We start from the raw sequence: 19987 nt of genomic DNA, 5'->3' as shown, positions 1-19987 counted from the left end.
AAAATTTATAACTCCACCTTGACACAGTGCTGTTACAATATATGATTCATATGGTGAGAGGTTAAAAACACAGGTACTAACCTAGTCTGACAAGATGATGTGTTAAGTGTAAAACATCCTTATTGCAGTATATTTGTACTGAGCAGTGGCCGAGTTATATCTCACATATTTATTAGACTAACTTGGCTTAATCGGGCCGGTTATCTGTGGGATTGACCAACGGTTTAATGTGTTTGCGGGCCTACTTGTGAGAGACAACTATTGGCTGAACCATCATTTCTAATATGCATGGAGGGCTTTAGACCCAATTTACATGACTGAGTTTTCCATACATATTCTTTTACATTTTTTGCGAAACGTAATAGTTTATGGGTCTTTTTACATATCCACTTTTGTTTTGTTGACCAATACTCCTCAAAAACAGAACAGTGATAGAGAGATGTCCAATTTTCATACCAAACTTGACAACCCTATAGATAGGTCCATGCCTCCCTATAGACAGCATGTATACTAATTTCACAATTTTTTTTTTTTTCAGCAATGACGTAACATGAAAAAATAGTTTTTCAAGGACATTACCTAATTACCGTATGTTCTTCGTGTCATTAGTTTTATATTGTAATTTATGTAAGTTTTAACTATTTGTGTGTTTTTAGTTTTATGACTGATAACTTTGGATGTATCTTAACCCACTTACAAGTGTGTGTGAATTGCTTGTGTCATTTCACTGTTGTACCTGACAAAGGCTCATGTGATTGGTATGTATGGATGGTACTGATAAATTAAATTATGGATGCTAAAAGGGTTTTCCACTACTAGGACAACCTCTTCTTCTCAATTTGAGTTTTCCTTATACCTGCCTCCCGTATAAATAAAAAAAAAAAGGGAAAAAAATGATGTCGCTGTAATGGCATCAAGCAAAATATAATCACTTCCTGTCATATATATTTAAAGGAGTGATGTTTTAGCTTTTCCATTGCACCTTATCTAGACTGGTCCATACCAGGACCGTAACTGCGGACCCTATAGAAAATACCACAATTATTGTGGCTTATTAAATATTTTCTCTTCGCCACAACAGCACCCACTTGAGAGAGGGGATCCGCCCCCTAGGGACAGGAAACCCTATGGAGAGATAAAAGGGGCGGTCCCCCTCGCTCCCACAATTGGTTTCCTATTCCTACGGGAAACGTATGGAGAGAAGAGGATGCCCAGCCTGGATGCCGCTTGCGCAGTTTACCTTAGGGGACGGCAAGGGCTCCAGAGCTGGAAGCAGCGTCGGGGGTCCTAATTCAGCTTCCCCCCTCTGCTGTCAGGTACCGTGAGGCCAGGTCCGGGGAGTCGCCTGGCTCACGGAGATCCATCCGGCTGACCTGAGGAGAGCTAAGCGCTGAGGTAGGAGATCCTGTGGCACCATCTTTGGTGGTGCGCAGGCAGCGTGGAGCCCAGTATACTTTCCCCTGGAAGTGAAGCTAGAACTTCCGGGGTGATGCAGGAGGTAGACGGCGCCTGCGCTAACACCGGTGGGTGCGCAGGCGCATACAGCATGGCCGTCACCCGGAAGTAACGGTCACTTCCGGGTGTGGCAGGAAGAATATGGCGGCCCCATTAAACAAAAGGACGCCGGCGCTGATACTCCGGCGTCCATCATGGCATCTCCCCAGGACCCTGCAATGGCTTCACCTGAAGTCACCGCTATTACAACAGGCAGCCATACAAGCAGCAGACGCTCCAAAGGCAGATCCTCTACAAAGAGCAACAGGGATAAAAGATCAGACCGATCTATTCCTCAATCTGTGCCTCCGTCTCCTCCTCATCAGCCGGTACCTTGACAGCAGCTTCACTGGGGTGAGTGTGTATCTACCCTATTAGGCTGATTATTGTTCACTCTTCTTCTATATACCCTAGGCGAAAAGAACTGGAAAAACGAAACACAAGCAATGTGCTTTATGTTCCCAGCCGCTCCCAGATAGCTATATAAAGAAATTGTGTCACTCATGCATCGAATCCACCTTGCGTGAAGAATCTTCAGTAAGGTCGGAAGATATCAGGAAAATGATTAGAGATGAATTACGGGCTTTACGAGGCTCTGACAGTATTCCTGAGTGTAAGGATAAAAAGAGATACAATTTGCCCAGGTCTGAACAGTCTTCTGAGTTTGAGGATAAAGATTCGGACATTTCCCAAGAGATTGTTTCCTCAGATGGTGAACAAGATACATGCTTTCCCACAGACAGTATTGATGATTTAGTCAAATCAGTTTGTAACAGCATGGGTATTGAAGACCCTAAAGACCCCAAAACACCACAGGATATAATGTTTGCTGGCCTATCAGAAAGGAAAATACCTTCTTTTCCAGTAATACCAGCAATAAAAAATTTGGTCAAAAAAGAATGGGAAAGCCAGGGACAAAGAGGGTTGCCGTCTTCATCAAAAAGATGCTATCCCTTTAATGACGAAGATTTTTCCACATGGTTAAAAGCCCCAAAAGTGGATGCGGCCGTGGCATCCATGTCTAGGAAATCTTTGCTGCCAGTGGAGGATTCGGGTTCTTTACAAGACCCGCTTGACCGTAAAGCTGACTCCCTTTTAAAAAGAGCATGGGAATCCTGTACAGGAGCATTCAGACCGGCTATATCAGCTACATGCACTGCTAGGTCCATGTTAGTCTGGTTGAACGACTTAGAGGAAGGGTTGAGAGGTGGCCTTTCTAGAGATAAGCTGATCTCTTCTACAACCTTGATCAGAGGTGCTACAGCCTTCTTGGCGGACTCATCGGCTGACTCTATACGGTTAGCGGCCAAATCGGCAGGTCTGACTAACGCAGCTCGCTGAGCTCTGTGGCTAAAGGGGTGGAAAGGAGATCCCCAAACAAAATCTAAGTTATGTGGCCTTCCATGACAGGGTGAGTACCTATTTGGCACTAAGCTAGATGAGATACTAACCAAAGCGGGTGAGAGGAAAAAGGGGTTCCCCAATAATAATTATTTTCCATCCTATAGGAGAGCATTCCGGAAGCCCATATTTAATAAGAGGAAGGACTTTAAAAACCAGGACCGCTGGGCCAATAGAGACTCCAAACAGAAAGGAGCATTCTTTGGGAAGCGCCCATTTAAATCCGAAGATAAACCCCGTTATAACAGATCTACCCGTGGGTGGTAGATTGTCGGGTTTTTTTACACAATGGCTAGCAATAACCTCCAATTCTTGGGCAACTAGCCTCATAACTTCTGGTCTAAAATTAAAATTTGCCCGAGTCCCTCCGGACTCATTCTTATTGACTTCCTTAAGGTCTCAATCACAACAAGAGGCCTTAGAGCAGGAAATAATAAATCTCCTATCTAAAGGGGTATTAGTGGAAGTTCCATTTCATCAAGAAGGAAAGGGATTTTATTCCCCTTTGTTTTTTATTCCAAAACCAGACGGGTCATTCAGAACAATAATTAACCTTAAGAGATTAAACGTCTTCTTAGAAAATCATACTTTCAAAATGGAGTCTATCCGGTCAACTATAAAACTTCTGTTTCCCCATTGCCTTATGGCAGTGCTTGACCTAAAAGATGCGCATTACCATCTACCAATCTTCATTGAACATCAGCAATATCTACGGGTGGCGGTTATGATGAAAGATCAAATACGGCATTATCAATATACAGCAATGCCATTTGGACTGTCGATAGCTCCGAGAGTCTTTACAAAATTAATGTCAGAAGTAATGTCATATTTGAGGTTAAAAGACACCCTCATAATACCATACTTAGATGACCTTTTGGTAGTGGGAAATTCTCCTTCACAATGCCATCAACGTTTATTTGATACAATTTCATCCTGGCAGGAATTGGGGTGGTTAATAAATTGGGAAAAATCCAGATTGTCTCCCACAACTCGACAAACATGTCTAGGACTTATTCTAGATTCCATAAATCAGAGGTGCTTCCATCCAGATTCTAAACAATTAGCAATTAGAAACAAGGTACAATCAGTGATTAATAACCCCCTAATTTCCCTAAGAGAAGGTATGTCCCTTCTTGGTTCTTTCACGTCATGCATTCCGGCTGTCCCATGGGCTCAATTCCATACTAGGAAGCTACAGTATACAATACTGCAGGAAGAAGAAAGATTTCAGGGTCATTTAGATGGTCGATTATCCCTACCAAAAGACGTATTACAATCTCTGACCTGGTGGTTAGATCTGAATCATTTTGTTAGTGGGGTCCCCTGGGTGGTTAATCCCTCAAAAACGATTTTCACGGATGCCAGTCCTAGTGGTTGAGGAGCACACTTAGGAGATCAAATAGTTCAAGGTCTGTGGTCTATTAGAGAATCGAACAATTAATCTAATGAAAAAGAACTAAAGGCTATCTATCATGCCATATGTACATTCCTTCCGCAGCTGCACGGAACGCATACAATAATTTTTTCAGACAACATGACAGCAGTCGCATACATAAATCATCAAGGCGGAACAAGATTGGAAGCTCTCATGTCTATAGCCGATGACATTCTAACCATAGCAGAGGAACACCTTCTATCCTTATCAGCACTGCATGTCAGAGGAGTCGACAATTCAAAAGCAGATTTCCTCAGCCGTCACACCCTCCACCAAGGAGAGTGGGTACTCAGTCGTCGTATCTTCCTAATGATAACCAAAAAGTGGGGCACTCCTGAGATAGCCCTTTTTGCGACAAAAAACAACAGACAAGTCAAAAAGTTCGCTTCATTGTTCCTGTCCGACGATCCCGATATCTTCGATGCCCTGCATGTCCCATGAACATTCCAAAAAGCGTATGCCTTTCCTCCGTTGATACTTCTACCAACTGTGATCAGAAAGATAAGGGAGGACAGAGCAAACATGATCTTAATAGCTCCGTTTTGGCCCAAGTGACCATGGTTTTCCTGGCTGAGAGCCATGTCAATCTCAGATCTATGGATTCTCCCAGAGGATCAGGATCTTCTCTTCCAGGGTCCCTTCAACCACCCTCATGTGAAAGGTCTACGGTTGACAGCCTGGAATTTGAGGGGCAGCTGCTAAAACTAAGAGGCTTTTCAAACAAAGTAATTGACACCCTTCTACTAAGTAGAAAAAAATCCACCTCATCTATATATGTAAGAGTGTGGAAAAAATTTCTAAACCTCTACCCGACAGCCTTGTCGAATGAAATTCCCTTTCCTATGATTTTAGATTTTCTCCAAAAAGGGCGTGATTTAGGCCTATCAGTTAGTACCTTAAAAGTACACATTTCGGCTCTTGGAGCTTTATATAGTCACAATATTGCAGGTAACAAATGGGTAGCCAGATTTGTTGCAGCATGCCAAAGGTCAGAATCAGTCCAAATTCCCCACGTACCACCATGGGATGTTAATTTAGTCCTTGAAGCTCTGACAGGGCACCCCTTTGAGCCACTACATTCAGCTCACATAAAACACGTCTCCCTCAAGACAGCCCTTCTTGTCGCCTTAGTGTCGGCAAGAAGGGTAAATGACATACAGGCATTGTCAATAGATCCTCCTTTTCTGTCAATTTTTCCAGATAGAGTTGTCCTGAAAACGAACCCTTCCTACTTACCTAAAGTATGCATTAAATTTCATAGCTCACAAGAGATTTTCCTTCCTTCCTTTTATAATAACCCTACAAATCAGGAAGAAGAAAAGTATCATACATTAGATGTGAGAAGGGCCATAATAGCTTATTTAGATAGAACTAGCGCCTGGAGGAAGAGCAGGGTTCTCTTTGTTACCTTCCAGGGTCATAGAAAAGGATCTGGAATCACGAAAGGTACTTTATCTCGGTGGATTCGAGATGCACTATGTCTGGCCTATACATCTAAAGGGGAGAGTCCGCCAGAGACCGTAAAAGCACATTCCACCCGGGCGATAGCATCATCCTGGGCTGAACGAGCGGAGGTTCCAATAGAACTAATATGTAAGGCCGCAACCTGGTCTTCTCCTACTACCTTCTATAATCACTATAGATTGGATTTATCTACCTCATCTGACTTGTCTTTCAGTAGATCAGTTCTTAACATGGTGATCCCTCCCAAATGACTATCTCTGAAAGTCTCTCAAGTGGGTGCTGTCGTGGCGAAGAGAAAACACTGGATTACTTACCGGTAATACTCTTTTATAGAGCCACGACAGCACCCCTTCACTTCCCTCCCTAATAAGTTAATTTTGGATATGAGCACCGTTAAGGGTGATTGGTTCTTGTAGTTAACCATACTTAAGTTAACTAATGTTTAATGATGATATTGAATTGCCTGCTAAATCTGGTGGGCGGTTCCTCGCAATCTCTGTAACCCAACTGTGGGAGCGAGGGGGACCGCCCCTTTTATCTCTCCATAGGGTTTCCTGTTCCTAGGGGCGGATCCCCTCTCTCAAGTGGGTGCTGTCGTGGCTCTTTAAAAAAGTATTACCGGTAAGTAATCCAGTGTTTTTGTGTATTTTTTTTTTTAAACAAAAAAATCACATTATTATTATTAAAGGGAATGTTTTTAAATATATTATTAAAAATGATGTCTCTGCTTTTTGTCACTCCAATTGGATTAGTCAGTGAAAGAAACCGTGACATGTTTACATCACGTGAGCCCTGTGCTCAGTCAGCACAGAATTTCTCTCTTCCAGCTTTCAGGCGATTAAAGGGAACCTGTCACCAGTTTTGGCCGATATAAGATATGGCCATCACCTTTCAGGGCTGGTATACAGCATTTTATAATGCTGTATATCTACCCTGAGCCCGACCTGTAAGAGAAGAAAAATAACTTTTATTATACACACCTGCGGTGTGGTCCGGTCCGAGGGGTGTCGCTCTTCTTTGTCCGGCGCCTCCCATCTTCTTATGATCGCCGCCCTCCTGCTTGCTTTGTGTGGATGACGCGTCGCTGCATCATCCACACAGTCTCCTCAGCACCGTGCTCCTATGCAGGCGTACTTCTCTGCACTGTTGAGGGCAGAGCAAAGTACTACAGTGCACAGTTGCCTGGGCTGTTTGACCTTTTCCGGTAGGGGACCTGACTTTAAAATAGTTTGTAGCATCTAGTGTGTTATAGAGGCCTGATCCAGAGGCCACCCAAAAATTCTTCTGTTCCTAGTGTCATACAGTAGGGGACCTGTCTGTATAATAGTTTGTAGCATCTCGTGAGTTATAGACGCCTGATCCTGAGGCCACCCAAAAATTATTCTGTTCCTAGTGTCATACAGTAGGAGACCTAATTTTAAAATAGTTTGTAGCATATCTAATTTGTCATACAGACCTCCTCCACACTCAAGCAAAAAATTATTTCTTCTGTGACTAACGAGATACAGCAGCGTCCACAGGTCTGCAGCTTGCATGGGTGGCAAGAGTTGCCTAGCCTGGGCCTTTTTTGACACTGCTAAGAATATGCCAACTCATGTAATCTGCCAACTTTGCAAACAAATCTGAGTCGAGGTAAAAAGTGCAATAATTTGACTACTACGTGCATGAACCTTCACATGCGCAATCAACATGTGTTGCTGTGGGAATCCCACTGCGCAAAAATGCGGACCTCTGCAACCATCAGCTGCCCCATCAATCACATCTGCTGCTTCTTTTTCCTCTATTACCGTGTCAACTATTGAGACACAGGTCTTCGACTGCCAAACCTCTGGTTCTTTACCCGTTCCAGTCACGCTGACTGAGAGCCTACCGTCAGCTGTAATGGAAGTGGATATACCTGCTGCCTTTGACCAATCTCAGAGAGCAAGCACACCACAACTTTCTCAATACACCGTAAGTTCTCACCTGCACCTTTCTCACAGTCCAGCAATTTGTCTGGTTCACCGTACTCCGCCCTCTCTCAGCACATCAGCCAGCCCACGGTTCCACAGTTGTGGTCACGTAAAAGATTGTTTCCTCCTACGCATGACAAAGCGAAGAGGTTGAGCTCCACAATCTCCAATCTGTTGGCTACGGAAATGCTGCCTTTCCACCTGGTAAATACAGACAGTTTCCAAAGCTGATGGCCATCGCAGTCCCCCAGTAACAATTGCCCAGTCATCATTACTTTTCTAAGAAAGCTATGCCTTCGATACACCAGCATGTCGCAGACAACGTCACCTGTTCCTTGACTAAATCTTTGTCTGCCGGGATGCGTTTCACTACAGACATTTGGACAAGTAAGCATGGCCAAGGGAGTTACATCTCGCTGACTGGGCCCTGGGTGACTCTGATGGCTGTGGGGGCAGGCACTGCTCCACAAGTCTTGGAATCCCCAAGGCTTGCAGGACAAACCTCTACATTTAACATTTCCTCCACTGCTTCTGCCTCCTCTTTCTCCTCTAGGGCCTCCACCTGCACACTCAACCTTTGCTTTAATGAGACACGTGTTCCAACAGTGCAGAGCGAATCCCCACCACCACCTCTGTACTGTGCATCCAGGGCTCACCACAATCAGGCAGTATTAAAATTGATATGTCTTAGATATCGCAGTCGTACAGCTGAAGAGTTGTGGACAGCTCTCCAGGCTGAGTTTGATTAATGGTTGTCTCCGCTGAACCTGCATTAAGGGAAGGCTGTGTCCTATAACGGTATGAACCCGACGGTGAGGCAAGCTCACACACGTGCCTTGCATGGCTCACCTCAACCTGGTGGTACACCGTTTTCTCCACCACTATCCTGGCCTGGGTGAGCTGCTCCAGAAAGCATGTAAGCTGTGTGCTCATTTCTGTCGTTTGCACCCCTCAGGTCATCGACTTACATCAATACAGAGGTCATTGTCAATACCAGTTAACAAGTCGATATGCAATGTACCAACACAGTGGAATTCCACTCTGCACATGTTGCAGCGACTGTGGCAGCAAGGAGCCCTGACACAGTATGTCATGTCGTATAGTTTGGGCCAACGCAGAATGGACGTGGCGCATATCACGTTTACAGAGTGGGTACAGATTAAGGACCTCTGCACAGTTTCTAAATGACTACTAAGATGGTTAGCGCTGATGGCGCCGTCATCAGCATCACTATTCCGGTCATCTATATGCTGGAGCAGATTTTGAATAGCCTGCGGGAGGAAATGGTGGTCCCAGAAGAGCAGGAAGCAGAGAAGGATGGGATAACATTGTCTCAAAGTTCCATGCAGGTGCCAAGGGAGGGTGGATTACTGCGATCGAGGTGGGCTGGTGATAACAGACAAACTGTTACGAAAGGTGCAGGATCCAAGGAACAAATGGAGGAGGAAGAGGTGATGGGTGAGCAACTGTCAGATGAAGAGGATAATCCTCCCGTCTCTGTTGTTGGTGTCGTCGGGAGGGGATGGAGCAAACAAGCCTCATTCTTGCCCAGCCACCAACACATCATGGGCTTTTACCTCATGGTAGAGCCCGACCTATGAGTGCCTTCTTGCTGCACTATCTGCAACATGATCCCCGTATAGTTATAATTAGAAATGCTGCTGACTACTGGGTGCTCCTCTGTTAGATTCACATTATAAAACTAAATTTTGCCAGATGCTTACCGCCCTGGAAAGGGACCCGCGAATCCTGGAGTGTCGAAACACGGTTTTACACAACCTTAAGAGAGCTTTTCCCCGAGACAGCAGAGAAGCACACAGTTCGCATCGCAGCTCTAGCCTTCCAACCTCCAGCACATCAATTTGTCCATGCCAAAACATTAGCAGCAGCAACGGCCATGGTGTAAGTGGAAGAAGCAATTTCTGTGGGTCCTTTGACACTTTTTTAGACCAGCTTGTGCACCAGCACAACAGTCCAAGTCTTACACGTGGTGAATGAATGGAGAGGATGATGCAGGACTATCTAGAACTGAATATGAATACCATCAGGGAGGATTTGGACCCTTTCACATTTTGATCTTCCAAAATTGATGAGTGGCCTGAGCTCCCCTCACAAGAACATGTCTTCAGCGCTGCTGGTGTTGTCCTGACGGATAAGTGCAGCTGGCTGTCCTCTGAAAGAGTAGACCGCCTAACTTTCATCATAATGAATAAGTCATGGACCTCCAAGGACTTTGCACCCCAATAGCAGACTGTACAGACTAGATGAAATCACATTTTTTAGTGTGATGCATTAATGTCACGTAACTGCACTCTGAGATATCTTTAGTCGGCTTCTGTGCCTGCTGTGGCTGCTGCTGATGTTAACACAAATTTGTAGAAATGTGAACAGTCGTGATTGGTCTACATCTGCTGGGTTAGCTGTAGTGGAAGACATGACGGTCCCAATTATACTATTTCTATTCTCGTGACAGTTATTCCACTTCGGTGGTGTCAGGCCCTCATTTTTTATAATGTGAAAACTCCAGGTTGGGTATCCATCTGCTGAATTGGGCGTAGTGGAAGACCTGTCAGTCGCTATTATACTATTTCTACTGTGGTGAAATTGATGCCACTTTGGTATTGTCTGCAAATAATTTTTGGAACTGTGAACACTCCTGGTTGGGTATCCATCTGATGGATTGGGTGTAGTGGAAGACCTGTCAGTCTCTGTTATACTATTTCTACTCTCGTGAAATTTATGCCACTTCTGTGGTGTAAGGCCCTCATTTGTTTAAATGTGAACACTTCTGGTTGGGTGTCCATCTGCTGGATTCGGCGTAGTGGAAGACCTGTCAGTCTCTATTATACTATTTCTACTGTGGTGAAATTGATGCCACTTTGGTGGTGTCTGCGAATATTTTTTGGAAATGTGAACACTCCAGGTTGGGTCTCCTTCATGCGTGTTGCCTGTAGCAGTAGGCTTCCGAGACCTTCAGGCCTCCTCTTCCTTGGACTCATCTACTCATGTTACTATCCTTAAATTTTTCTGACAATGGTATTCTACGAAACTGATATTTGTGCCAACTGAGTGTGGCTCAGCATGAAAGCAGGTAGAGATGTTGCATGTGGTATCAGGGCTCCCAGCAAAGGAGGCCTTCACCGATCCCTCACCCACCTCGTCTTACTATTATGTTCCATTGAAAGCTGTAAATGGTGTCCCAAACCCAATACTTCTCGCCCGGCTGATTGCTGCAGTGCCATGCTACAATTTGTACAGTGAGTGAATTGAGGCCCCTTTCCTGGTGTCTGTCCCTCATTTGATGTGTTTTGGGAGCATTTGGGGCCGTTATAAGATGTTGTGCATGGGTTTGTTTTTGCCTCCCATTGACATGAATGGCATTCGTTTGGCGAATATTCGGCTAATATTGCAAATTCAGCGATCGTAATCCGAACATTGAAATAATTGCTCATCTCTATTAATTATTTAACCATTAAGTCCAATTAGCATTTTACAGTCTTCCATTAATTATTTTTTTTTTGTATTCTCAGTAGTCAAAATGTCAAATGAAGGAGGCAAAGTAGAAGATGCGAACACTGGAGCTGAGCCAGAGAAGATTGAAAATCTTGTTCTTAGCAGTAATGAGGAGTCAGTCCAAAAGAATAGTCCCCAAAATGAGGAACCACGCAACATTCCAGAGGCTGAACCAACACAGAACTTTGAAGAGCAAGTATCTCAAGGGAAACAATCCCAACCAAACCCAGAGGAATGTTGTGACACCGTGAACTTAGACCCAACGTCTGACTCCAAGGCTGATCAGGAGGAGCATAAACATCTAGTATGTCTCTATTTGAAGTCTTTTAGGATATATTCACATGGCTTAAAGGGTGTCTTTCACCAGGTTTTGTTGAAAGACCCTGATTCCAGACATGTATCACTTATTAGGCTGCTTGCTGCAGTTTTGATAAAATTCCTGTTTTATCTATTCCAGATCTGCCAGTTCTCTGAATACTGAGCTCTGTACAATCCTACCCACCCAACTGATTGGACTGTGTGCACTGTGAATTGGCAGAAAGCTGCCAATCAGTGGTGGGGGCAGAGTTAAACTGAGCTCATGCATTTGGAAGACTACATGGCAGCAGGTTTACAAGTCCTCAAGTGACAATATTCTGCTAATAAAACAGTGATTTTATAAAAATTGGCCAGTAAGTGAAAATAGCTGAAATCTGGGTTTCTTTCTGTCTCTTCATTATCCTGAACTCAGATTAAGTGACAAAAACTTAAAGGTTTTTTTTCATGAAGACAAGCCATATTCATATGCCACAATAGGTCAGATAGACATCATAGAGGACCTTGCTCCCTCAGAACTTCCCTTATTGAGCTAGAATTAACAACATATGTATCCAGTTGCCCCCATCCTGATCAACTCAAGTTTTTCTTGTATTAGAAAGAAACCATCTAAATGGCTATCATATAACACAACACAACCACTGCAGGACAAACTTCCAGTTAGCTGCTGTGTCTCCAGCAAAATTAACCAACACAGTTTTCTGACATTCAACACCGTTAAGGCAGAATGTGTGACAATATAACTACCAAATATCCGTTTGTGGTATCCTACCCACCTCAATCCAATCATGATAAACAACATCCCGTATTAGTGTTAGGGACACAGAGGCATAAGCAAATTTAGTTAAAATACAATCTTTTATTCAAAACAGATTTAAAATCAGTAACAAAGGGGATTTCTCAAACAGGTGAAAAAGCTGGGAATGAAAACAGAGGCCAGTGACAGTAATAAAGTAGCAGGAAAGACAACCAACCATATATTGAAGGCGAACCTTGTAAAGTTATGCACAGCTATACATATTGTCTACAATGTAACAATAAAGTGCATCGGGCAGTATATATTGCGACAGTACCCTGCATGTGCAAATAACTATGGTAATCTTGTTTGTATATAGTCAAAATATAAAGTGCATAGTGCAACAAATGAACCACTGCCACCAAATTTAAAGTCAACGTTATCTACATAAATGTCTCTCCTGGCCTCTGGAACACCTCAGCCGTACCCCGACAGCGCCGTTTCGCCTGATCGGCTTCCTCAATTGGGGGCATATGTGTGACAAGCCATAAATGTGTAAAATATGACCAAGATTAAACCACAATGTACCAAGATTTGTTGCAAGATCTCGGGATCCTCATGCAGTGACAGCAGACACATTCGCAATTCTCTGGTTCCAATTCTCTCTACCTTACTTATTTCATGCCTCTACCTCTTCTGCCCTGACTACTCAAGAAAGTCAAGGCAGAGAGGATTCCAGTTATACTCATAGCACCAGACAGGCCTCAGAGGGCCTGGTATGCGGACATGATCAACCTTTTTGGCAGATGTCCCTTGTACTCATCCTCATTTTCTAGATCTTCTCTTCTCTCAGGGTCCATTCTTCCACCAGAATTTAGTCACTTAATTTAACTATAGCAAGCAAGATGTGTCACGTCAAGACACTTCAACACAATCTCTAGTCAGGAGTATATATAAATAGCCAAGAGAGTCCTTTATAAATAAACTAAAACATAACCTTTAATGATACTATTATAAAAACATTTTTATGGACAATAAACGTGATAAAGTGCAAAAAGTGCATACCAGTGCTCAATAAAAAAATGGTTTTGTCTCACCAAATGAGTTGTTAGTTCCTGGCAGGAGCCTATTGATGCTTGAAGGGGGAGGGGGAAGAAATTAATCACTATACTACCCCAGTCGTGCTTTGATTCTGATGGCACCAGGTTTGTCAGAATCAGTCATCCAGACCATGATCAGGGCACAGAAGCCCTCCTCCATCTATCATATCACTTGGAAGACTTACGTTTGCTGGTGTGAGTCTTCTGGAATTTCTCCAATGTCCTTTTCTCTGCCTGTACTGCTCTCCTTCTTGCAGTCAGGGCTTGAGTCAAGGTTCTCTTTTATTTCTCTCAAGGGACAGGTGTCTGCCTTGGCTGTTTTATTTTAGAGAAATGTGGTCTCTAGATGTCAGGACCTTTCTTCAATGGGTAGCATGTTCTAGACCATCCTTTCAGTCTCCACTTGATCCATGGGACCTTAATCTAGTCTTGGAGGCTCTTCAGGCTTCACCATTTGAACCTCTTGGAGAGATTTCTGTGCTTCATCTTGCCTGTAAATTAGCTCTTCCTATTGCCATCACCTCTATTAGGAGAGCATGGGAGCTTGCCACCCTGTCTTGTCAAGCTCCACTAAGATAAGGTAGTGTGGATACCTGTTCCATCCTTCCTCCCCAAGGTGGTTTCAACTTTCCACCTTAACGAGGACATCGTCTTGCCTTCCTTTTGTCCTGCGCCTTTTCATCCAGTCGAGAAGGCTTTGCACAAATTAGATGTTGTCGGGCCATGTTGTGCTCTTTATCAGCCATCGCCCCATTTAGACAGCCTGATTCCTTGTTTGTCATACCAGATGGTCCTCGCAGGAGCCTGGCTACCTCTAAGACAACAGTTGCTCATTGGATTAGAACAGCCATCATTCAGGCCTGTAGAACGAAGGCCAGGGTGCCTCATTTTAGGGTTAAGGTTCACTCCTTTGTTTCTCTGGAGGCAAGCCTTGGCAAGAAGACTTTGCAGGCGGCAGTTGCTCAGGCTTCGGCCTGAGCAAGAGTGGAAAATTTTATGGTAACAGTATATTATTTACAAATATTTCTCACTAATTTATAATATCATCAAAAAGTTAATTTATTTCAGGTCTTCACTATAAAAAGTGAAACTCGTATATTATATAGAGTGATTACAAACAGAGTGAGTTATTTCAAGTGTTTATTTCTGTTTATGTTGTGGCTTATAGCCAATGAAAACCCAAAAGTCGTTATCTCATAAATTAGAATAAATAACAAAAACACCTTCAAAGGCTTCCTAATAATTTTAAAAGGTCCCCTAGTCTGTTTCAGTGGGCTGCACAATCATGGGGAATACTGCTGACTTGACAGATATCCAGAAGGCAGTCATTGGCACACTCCGCAAGGAGAGGAAGCCCAGCAGTTCATTGCTAAAGAAGCGACTGTTCACAGAGTGCTGTATCCAAGCATATTAATGGAATGTTGAGTGGAAAGAAAGTGTGATAGAAAAAGGTGCACAAGCAACTGGGATAACCGCAGCCTTGAAAGGATTAAGAAGGCCATTCAAAAATTTGGGGGAGATTCACAAGGACTGGACTGCTGCTGGAGTCATTGCTTCAAGAGCCACCACACACAGATGTATCCAGGACATGGGCTACAAGTGTCGCATTCCTTGTGTCAAGCCACTCATGACCAATAGACAATGCCAGAAGCGTCTTACCTGGGCCAAGGAGAAAAAGAACTAGATTGTTGCTCAGTGGTCCAAGGGATTGTTTTCAGATGAAAGTAAATTTTGCATTTCATTTGGAAATCAAGGTCCCAGAGTCTGGAGGAGGAGTGGAGAGGCCACAATCCAAGCTGCTTGGGGTCTAGTGTGACGTTTCCACAATCAGTGATGGTTTGGGGAGCCATGTCATCTGCTGGTTTAGGTCCACACCAAAGTGAGTGCAGCCGTCTGCCAGGAAATTTTAGAGCACTTCATGCTTCCCTCTGCCGACAAGCTTTTTGGAGTTGGAAATTTAATTCTCCAGCAGGACTTGGCACCTGTCCACACTGCCAAAAGTACCAATACATGGTTTAAAAACAACAGTATCACTGTGCTTGATTGGCCAGCAAACTCGCCTGACCTTAACCCTATCGAGAATCTATGAGGTATTGTCAAGAGGAAAATGAGACACCTGACCCAACATGCAGATGAGCTGAAGGCTGCTATCAAAGCAACCTGGGCTTCCATAACACCTCAGCAGTGCCACAGGCTGATCGCCTCCATGCCACGCTGCATTGATGCAGTAATTGCTGCAAAAGGAACCCCGACCAAGTATTGAGTGCATTTACTGAACATATATTTCAGTAGTTAGATCAACCAGTGTCCAAATATTATAGGGGCACTTCATGCATAATGCAACAACTAGTCCCATATGAATACATATAGGGCAAAGAAGAGATCCCAAGAAAATAAAGATAAAACAAATAATTTTATTAAACAATATTAAAAACATAAATAAAAAAGCAGGAGATCCGTAATAGGGGACGCCAAGCAAAATATCATGAGGGCCAAACATTTTTTTAGCAGCACACAGTGTACCGATATCACAAGGATTGCAATACAGCAGTAACCTGTAATCGGTATACAGCCTTGTGATTATTTGTTTTTTAATATTGTTTTGTTTTATCTTTATTTTTGTGGGATCTCTTCTTTGCCCTATATGTATTCACATGGGACTACTTGTTGCAGACATTTCAGTAGGCCAACATTTCGGATTTTAAATAAATTTTTCAAGCTGGTGTTATAAAGTATTCTAATTTACTGAGATAATGACTTTTGGGTTTTCATTGGCTGTAAGCCATAATCATCAACATTAACAGAAATAAACACGTGAAAATAGATCACTCCGTAATGACTCTATATAATATATGAGCTTCACTTTTTGTTTTGAAGAACTGACATAAATTACCTTTTTGATGATAATCTACTTTAGTGATAAGCACTTGTATTTTCCAGGGACAGCTTTAGGACATCCCATGGTTCTGTGTCCCCCAATGAAGTGACCAAGAAATAAAGATTTTTGGTACTCACCGTGAAATCTGTTTCTCGATAGTCTTCACACACTCACAGCACCCCCCATTAGCATCCTGATTTTTTTTTTTTGCTTCTCCGACTGCTTCCTCACTAAACTGAGGGAGCCTGGCGCTAGCAGGAGCCAATTTTCCATTTAGAATGTAATAACAGTGTCCGCCTCCAGGTGGCAGCAGATTTTCCCATGGTTCTCTGTGTCCCCTAATGAAGAATAACAAGAAACAGATTTTATTTTGAGTGCCAAAAATCTTAACACATCCGTACTTGGTAGAACTGTTTTGCATGCGTGCTTTTTTATCATCAGTGTTTTTCACGGATGGATAGATAAATTACAAAGCTTCTCGTATCCTTCGCAATCTTAAATACAGACTGCATATTGATGCCATCACTGTGCTGTATGTGTTTTTCATGGACCCATAGGCTTGTATTGGAATTTTTCATCCGTGGTATTGGAGGGAAAACTGGTATGTCTCTGAGTTTTACATGGACACCTGGTCCAGGAAAAACAAGGACATGTGAACAGCCCCATAGGCTATAATCCGTACGTGTTGTATCTTTGAAAAACGCAAATAGGAAAGTACCTGGACCACTGATATGTGAATGAGGACTTAGGAGCTTATGATATCCTGTGCTTTAAATGCTCTAATACTTTTTTTTTCTATAACACAATGTACAGGTTATTCAGAAAAATCTCTCATCTTTTTTGTGTTAGGATCCAGAGATGTCTCCTAAGGAAAGCACTTGGAGCACCTGGGGAACATGGGGCAAGTCTCTACTGACATCAGCCAGTGCAACCGTAGGTAAGTTTGCCTTAGGTCATACAGCTATATTACCCGACTCTCCCAAACACAGGAGTGCTCGGCTCAGCCAACTTCTTGGTCAGATGTTTATCTCAAGAGAACAGAAGGATTGGACAATGATCAATTAGACAATGAAACTCATGTTTTCTCAACCTCATCTGTCGAGGAGGAGTCATTCAGCCCCAATGCCATGTTAAGGCCCATCTTTCTTCGGAATTCGGGAATAATCTCATCCGTCTGCTTTCCATTTTTAAATGACACACTGACCCATAGAATTTGATGGAACCATTCCCGCTTTCATTTTTAATGCATCTGATGCAAAGAGGTAAGGAATAGGGAAGAAGAAATCTAGAATCCAGCACCAGAAAAATTAATTCATGTAAATACGAAAGTCAATTTTATTGAAGGAACTCCATTAAAACAATCCATGCTTGATTTTTACTGTTGCTGACAGAATCTGCATGTGGGAAAAATTGCAGCATGCACTAGATTCTTCCATATGTCTGGTCAGACTTACGGTACTCATTCCAGTCTATGGGTGTGTGGAAAGAAACATGCAAATTGCCTCTTCTGAGAAAAAGAGGACTTAACTCTATAGCGCCACCTGTTGGAAGTAGCGATCCTACAAGTCACAATCAACCCTTTAACGAGTCGTGCAAGATGACTTAGGATAAAAGCCAAATCAGTATCTCAATTTGCAGACACGGTGTTTCGGGCTGTTGGCCCTCGTCAGTGCGAAGCATGAGAACGGATTTGGCTAGGTGAGAGGCTCTGGACTGGGGTCTAAGGGGTATCGTTTCTCCTTATGGAGAGTGACATACCATCTCTGGCTTGTCAAGGTAAGGAGGCTTATTTGGAAAGAAACAGACATACAGTGTACATTTTTTACAGATACATTGCAATTCTGTAACATAGGAAGCTGTAAATGGTCTTGTAAATTATTAACAACTGCTGCAATGAAAAAAAAAACACGTTGCACAAGGATGAGAAGTGTCAAAAAAAAAATTAAATAATAATTTGAGTTTTCTTAATGAAACTTTGATGATTCTTTTATCCGTTTATAAGCTCGTGTGAACCCAGCCTTGAATTCAGTGCGTATCTCATCAGACTTTGAGGATCAGTTTGGGGTGATCTGTAAAAATCAGATGAAAAATGGAAGATATTTATTTTCCATCACTTTTCCATCCAGTGTTAACCTATCCATTGTTTAGTGTCAAAGGAAAAACAAGTTCAGATAATCCACATCCTTCAATTTTTAAAAACAGATGAGAAAAATGTGGAAGATACACGGGAGGAAAACAGTCAAATTTTTGATGGCTGTAAAAATGGAAGGAAGTGTATTGTTGTTTCATGAAAGGTTACATTTTCTGTGTTTAGAAAAAGACAGAGCAATTAGGGAATCTTCATAAATGTGATTTATATTTCATTAGGACATGGAATATCTGCAGTGAAAGAAAAAGCAGGAGTCACATTGAGAGTCAGAACTTCTGAGTCTGAGGAGAGTGGTGAGATCGGGCCATGTGAAGCTGGAGAAGAAGGTGAATACATTTCATAATCTGTCCAGTAAAACAATGTTATCAGGTAGAGGATTTATCCTGTGCGAAATAAGATCAACTCCATCATCCACTAACATTACTGTCACAAAACTTTGATATTAATGTGTTAAGTTGCTTGATTTCCTCCTGAAAGAATGTGATCCAAACTATGCGTTATCCAATCAAAAAGTTGCAGAAAAGGCTTCAGGAACAAAACTCTTCTAACATTTAGCGCCTGTGTCCTTGCACGTTTTCCCCCTCTTCAGCCGACAGGGACCCCAACTCAATCACCGCCACGGCCCCGCACTCCCTGCTCCCTCTCCTGCTGCTGCTCCCCAGGGTCTGAGCATGGCTCGCAGATCCCCGGGCACTGTGTTTAGGGCGTGCGCACTGTCCTGCCTTCTTAAAGGGACAGCACTCGCCATCCTAAAGTGCCCCCAGCCAATGGCTGGGAGACACTTATTATTTAAGGCACCTCCATCTGTTGGGAGGTGCCTGTGCAACATTGTTAGTCTGTTTCTAAATAAGCTTGCTAGTTCTCAGAGCCAAGTCTGCTATTTCCCGCTAGTGTCTGTTTGTCCTCCTTGCTAGTACTCGTCTTCTCAGTCTGTATTACAGCTGGATCTGCCAGCACCTGTATATCAGCTGGACCCGCGTGCAGTTGCCATGCCAACCTGTGTATGAGCTGCACCCGCCTACATCAGCCGTGCCAACCTGTGTATCAGCCAGACCCGCCACCACCAGCCTTGCCAGTCTCTATATCAGCCAGCTGTACCAACCTGCGCCTGCCTGCATCAATTGTTCTTTCTCTCCAGGCCGTTCCAGCTGCCAGTCCCTTGTGGGTCAGCTGCCATTTGTCCATGGTCTGTCCTGGAGCAGCACCTGGTGATCATCGGGAGCCAAGATTAAACCCACCATCAGGGGCTCTAGTGAAAAGTCAGGTGCTCACCTAGTCACGCCCCTCTAGGCTCTCCTTAGGCCACGGCACAGTGGGAAAAAGAGACAAATTGGACATAATTTCACAGAAAACCCCCAAAATGGGCTGGACAAAATTATTGTCACCTTTCCAAAATTGTGGGAAAACAACTTTGTTTCAAGCATGTGATACACGTTCGACTTAAAGGGAACCTGTCAGCAGGATTGTACTCAGTAACCTACACACAGTGTCAGGTTGGCGCCGTTGTACTGATTAAAATTATACCTTGGTTGATGAAATCTGTCTTATGG

At 43.3% G+C, this 19987-nt stretch overlaps 1 protein-coding gene across 3 annotated transcripts in view; it reads left to right on the top strand.

Moving 5' to 3' along the window:
- The window catches only part of FAM114A1 (family with sequence similarity 114 member A1), a 74043-nt gene that overhangs the window by 21175 nt on the left and 32881 nt on the right, over positions 1-19987 (top strand). For all 3 annotated transcript variants that reach the window (XM_077279904.1, XM_077279905.1, XM_077279903.1), the window contains exons 2-4: positions 11277-11563; positions 17138-17225; positions 18656-18763. In XM_077279904.1, coding sequence (XP_077136019.1) covers positions 11285-11563; positions 17138-17225; positions 18656-18763 — 475 coding nt within the window. In that variant the 5' untranslated portion in view covers positions 11277-11284. The remainder of the gene's footprint in view (positions 1-11276; positions 11564-17137; positions 17226-18655; positions 18764-19987) is intronic.

This window comes from Ranitomeya variabilis, chromosome 1 (assembly GCF_051348905.1).
Source record: "Ranitomeya variabilis isolate aRanVar5 chromosome 1, aRanVar5.hap1, whole genome shotgun sequence".
Lineage (NCBI taxonomy): Eukaryota > Metazoa > Chordata > Amphibia > Anura > Dendrobatidae > Ranitomeya > Ranitomeya variabilis.
Note: the sequence above shows the minus strand (reverse complement) of the source record. Positions and strands in the feature narration are given on the sequence as shown.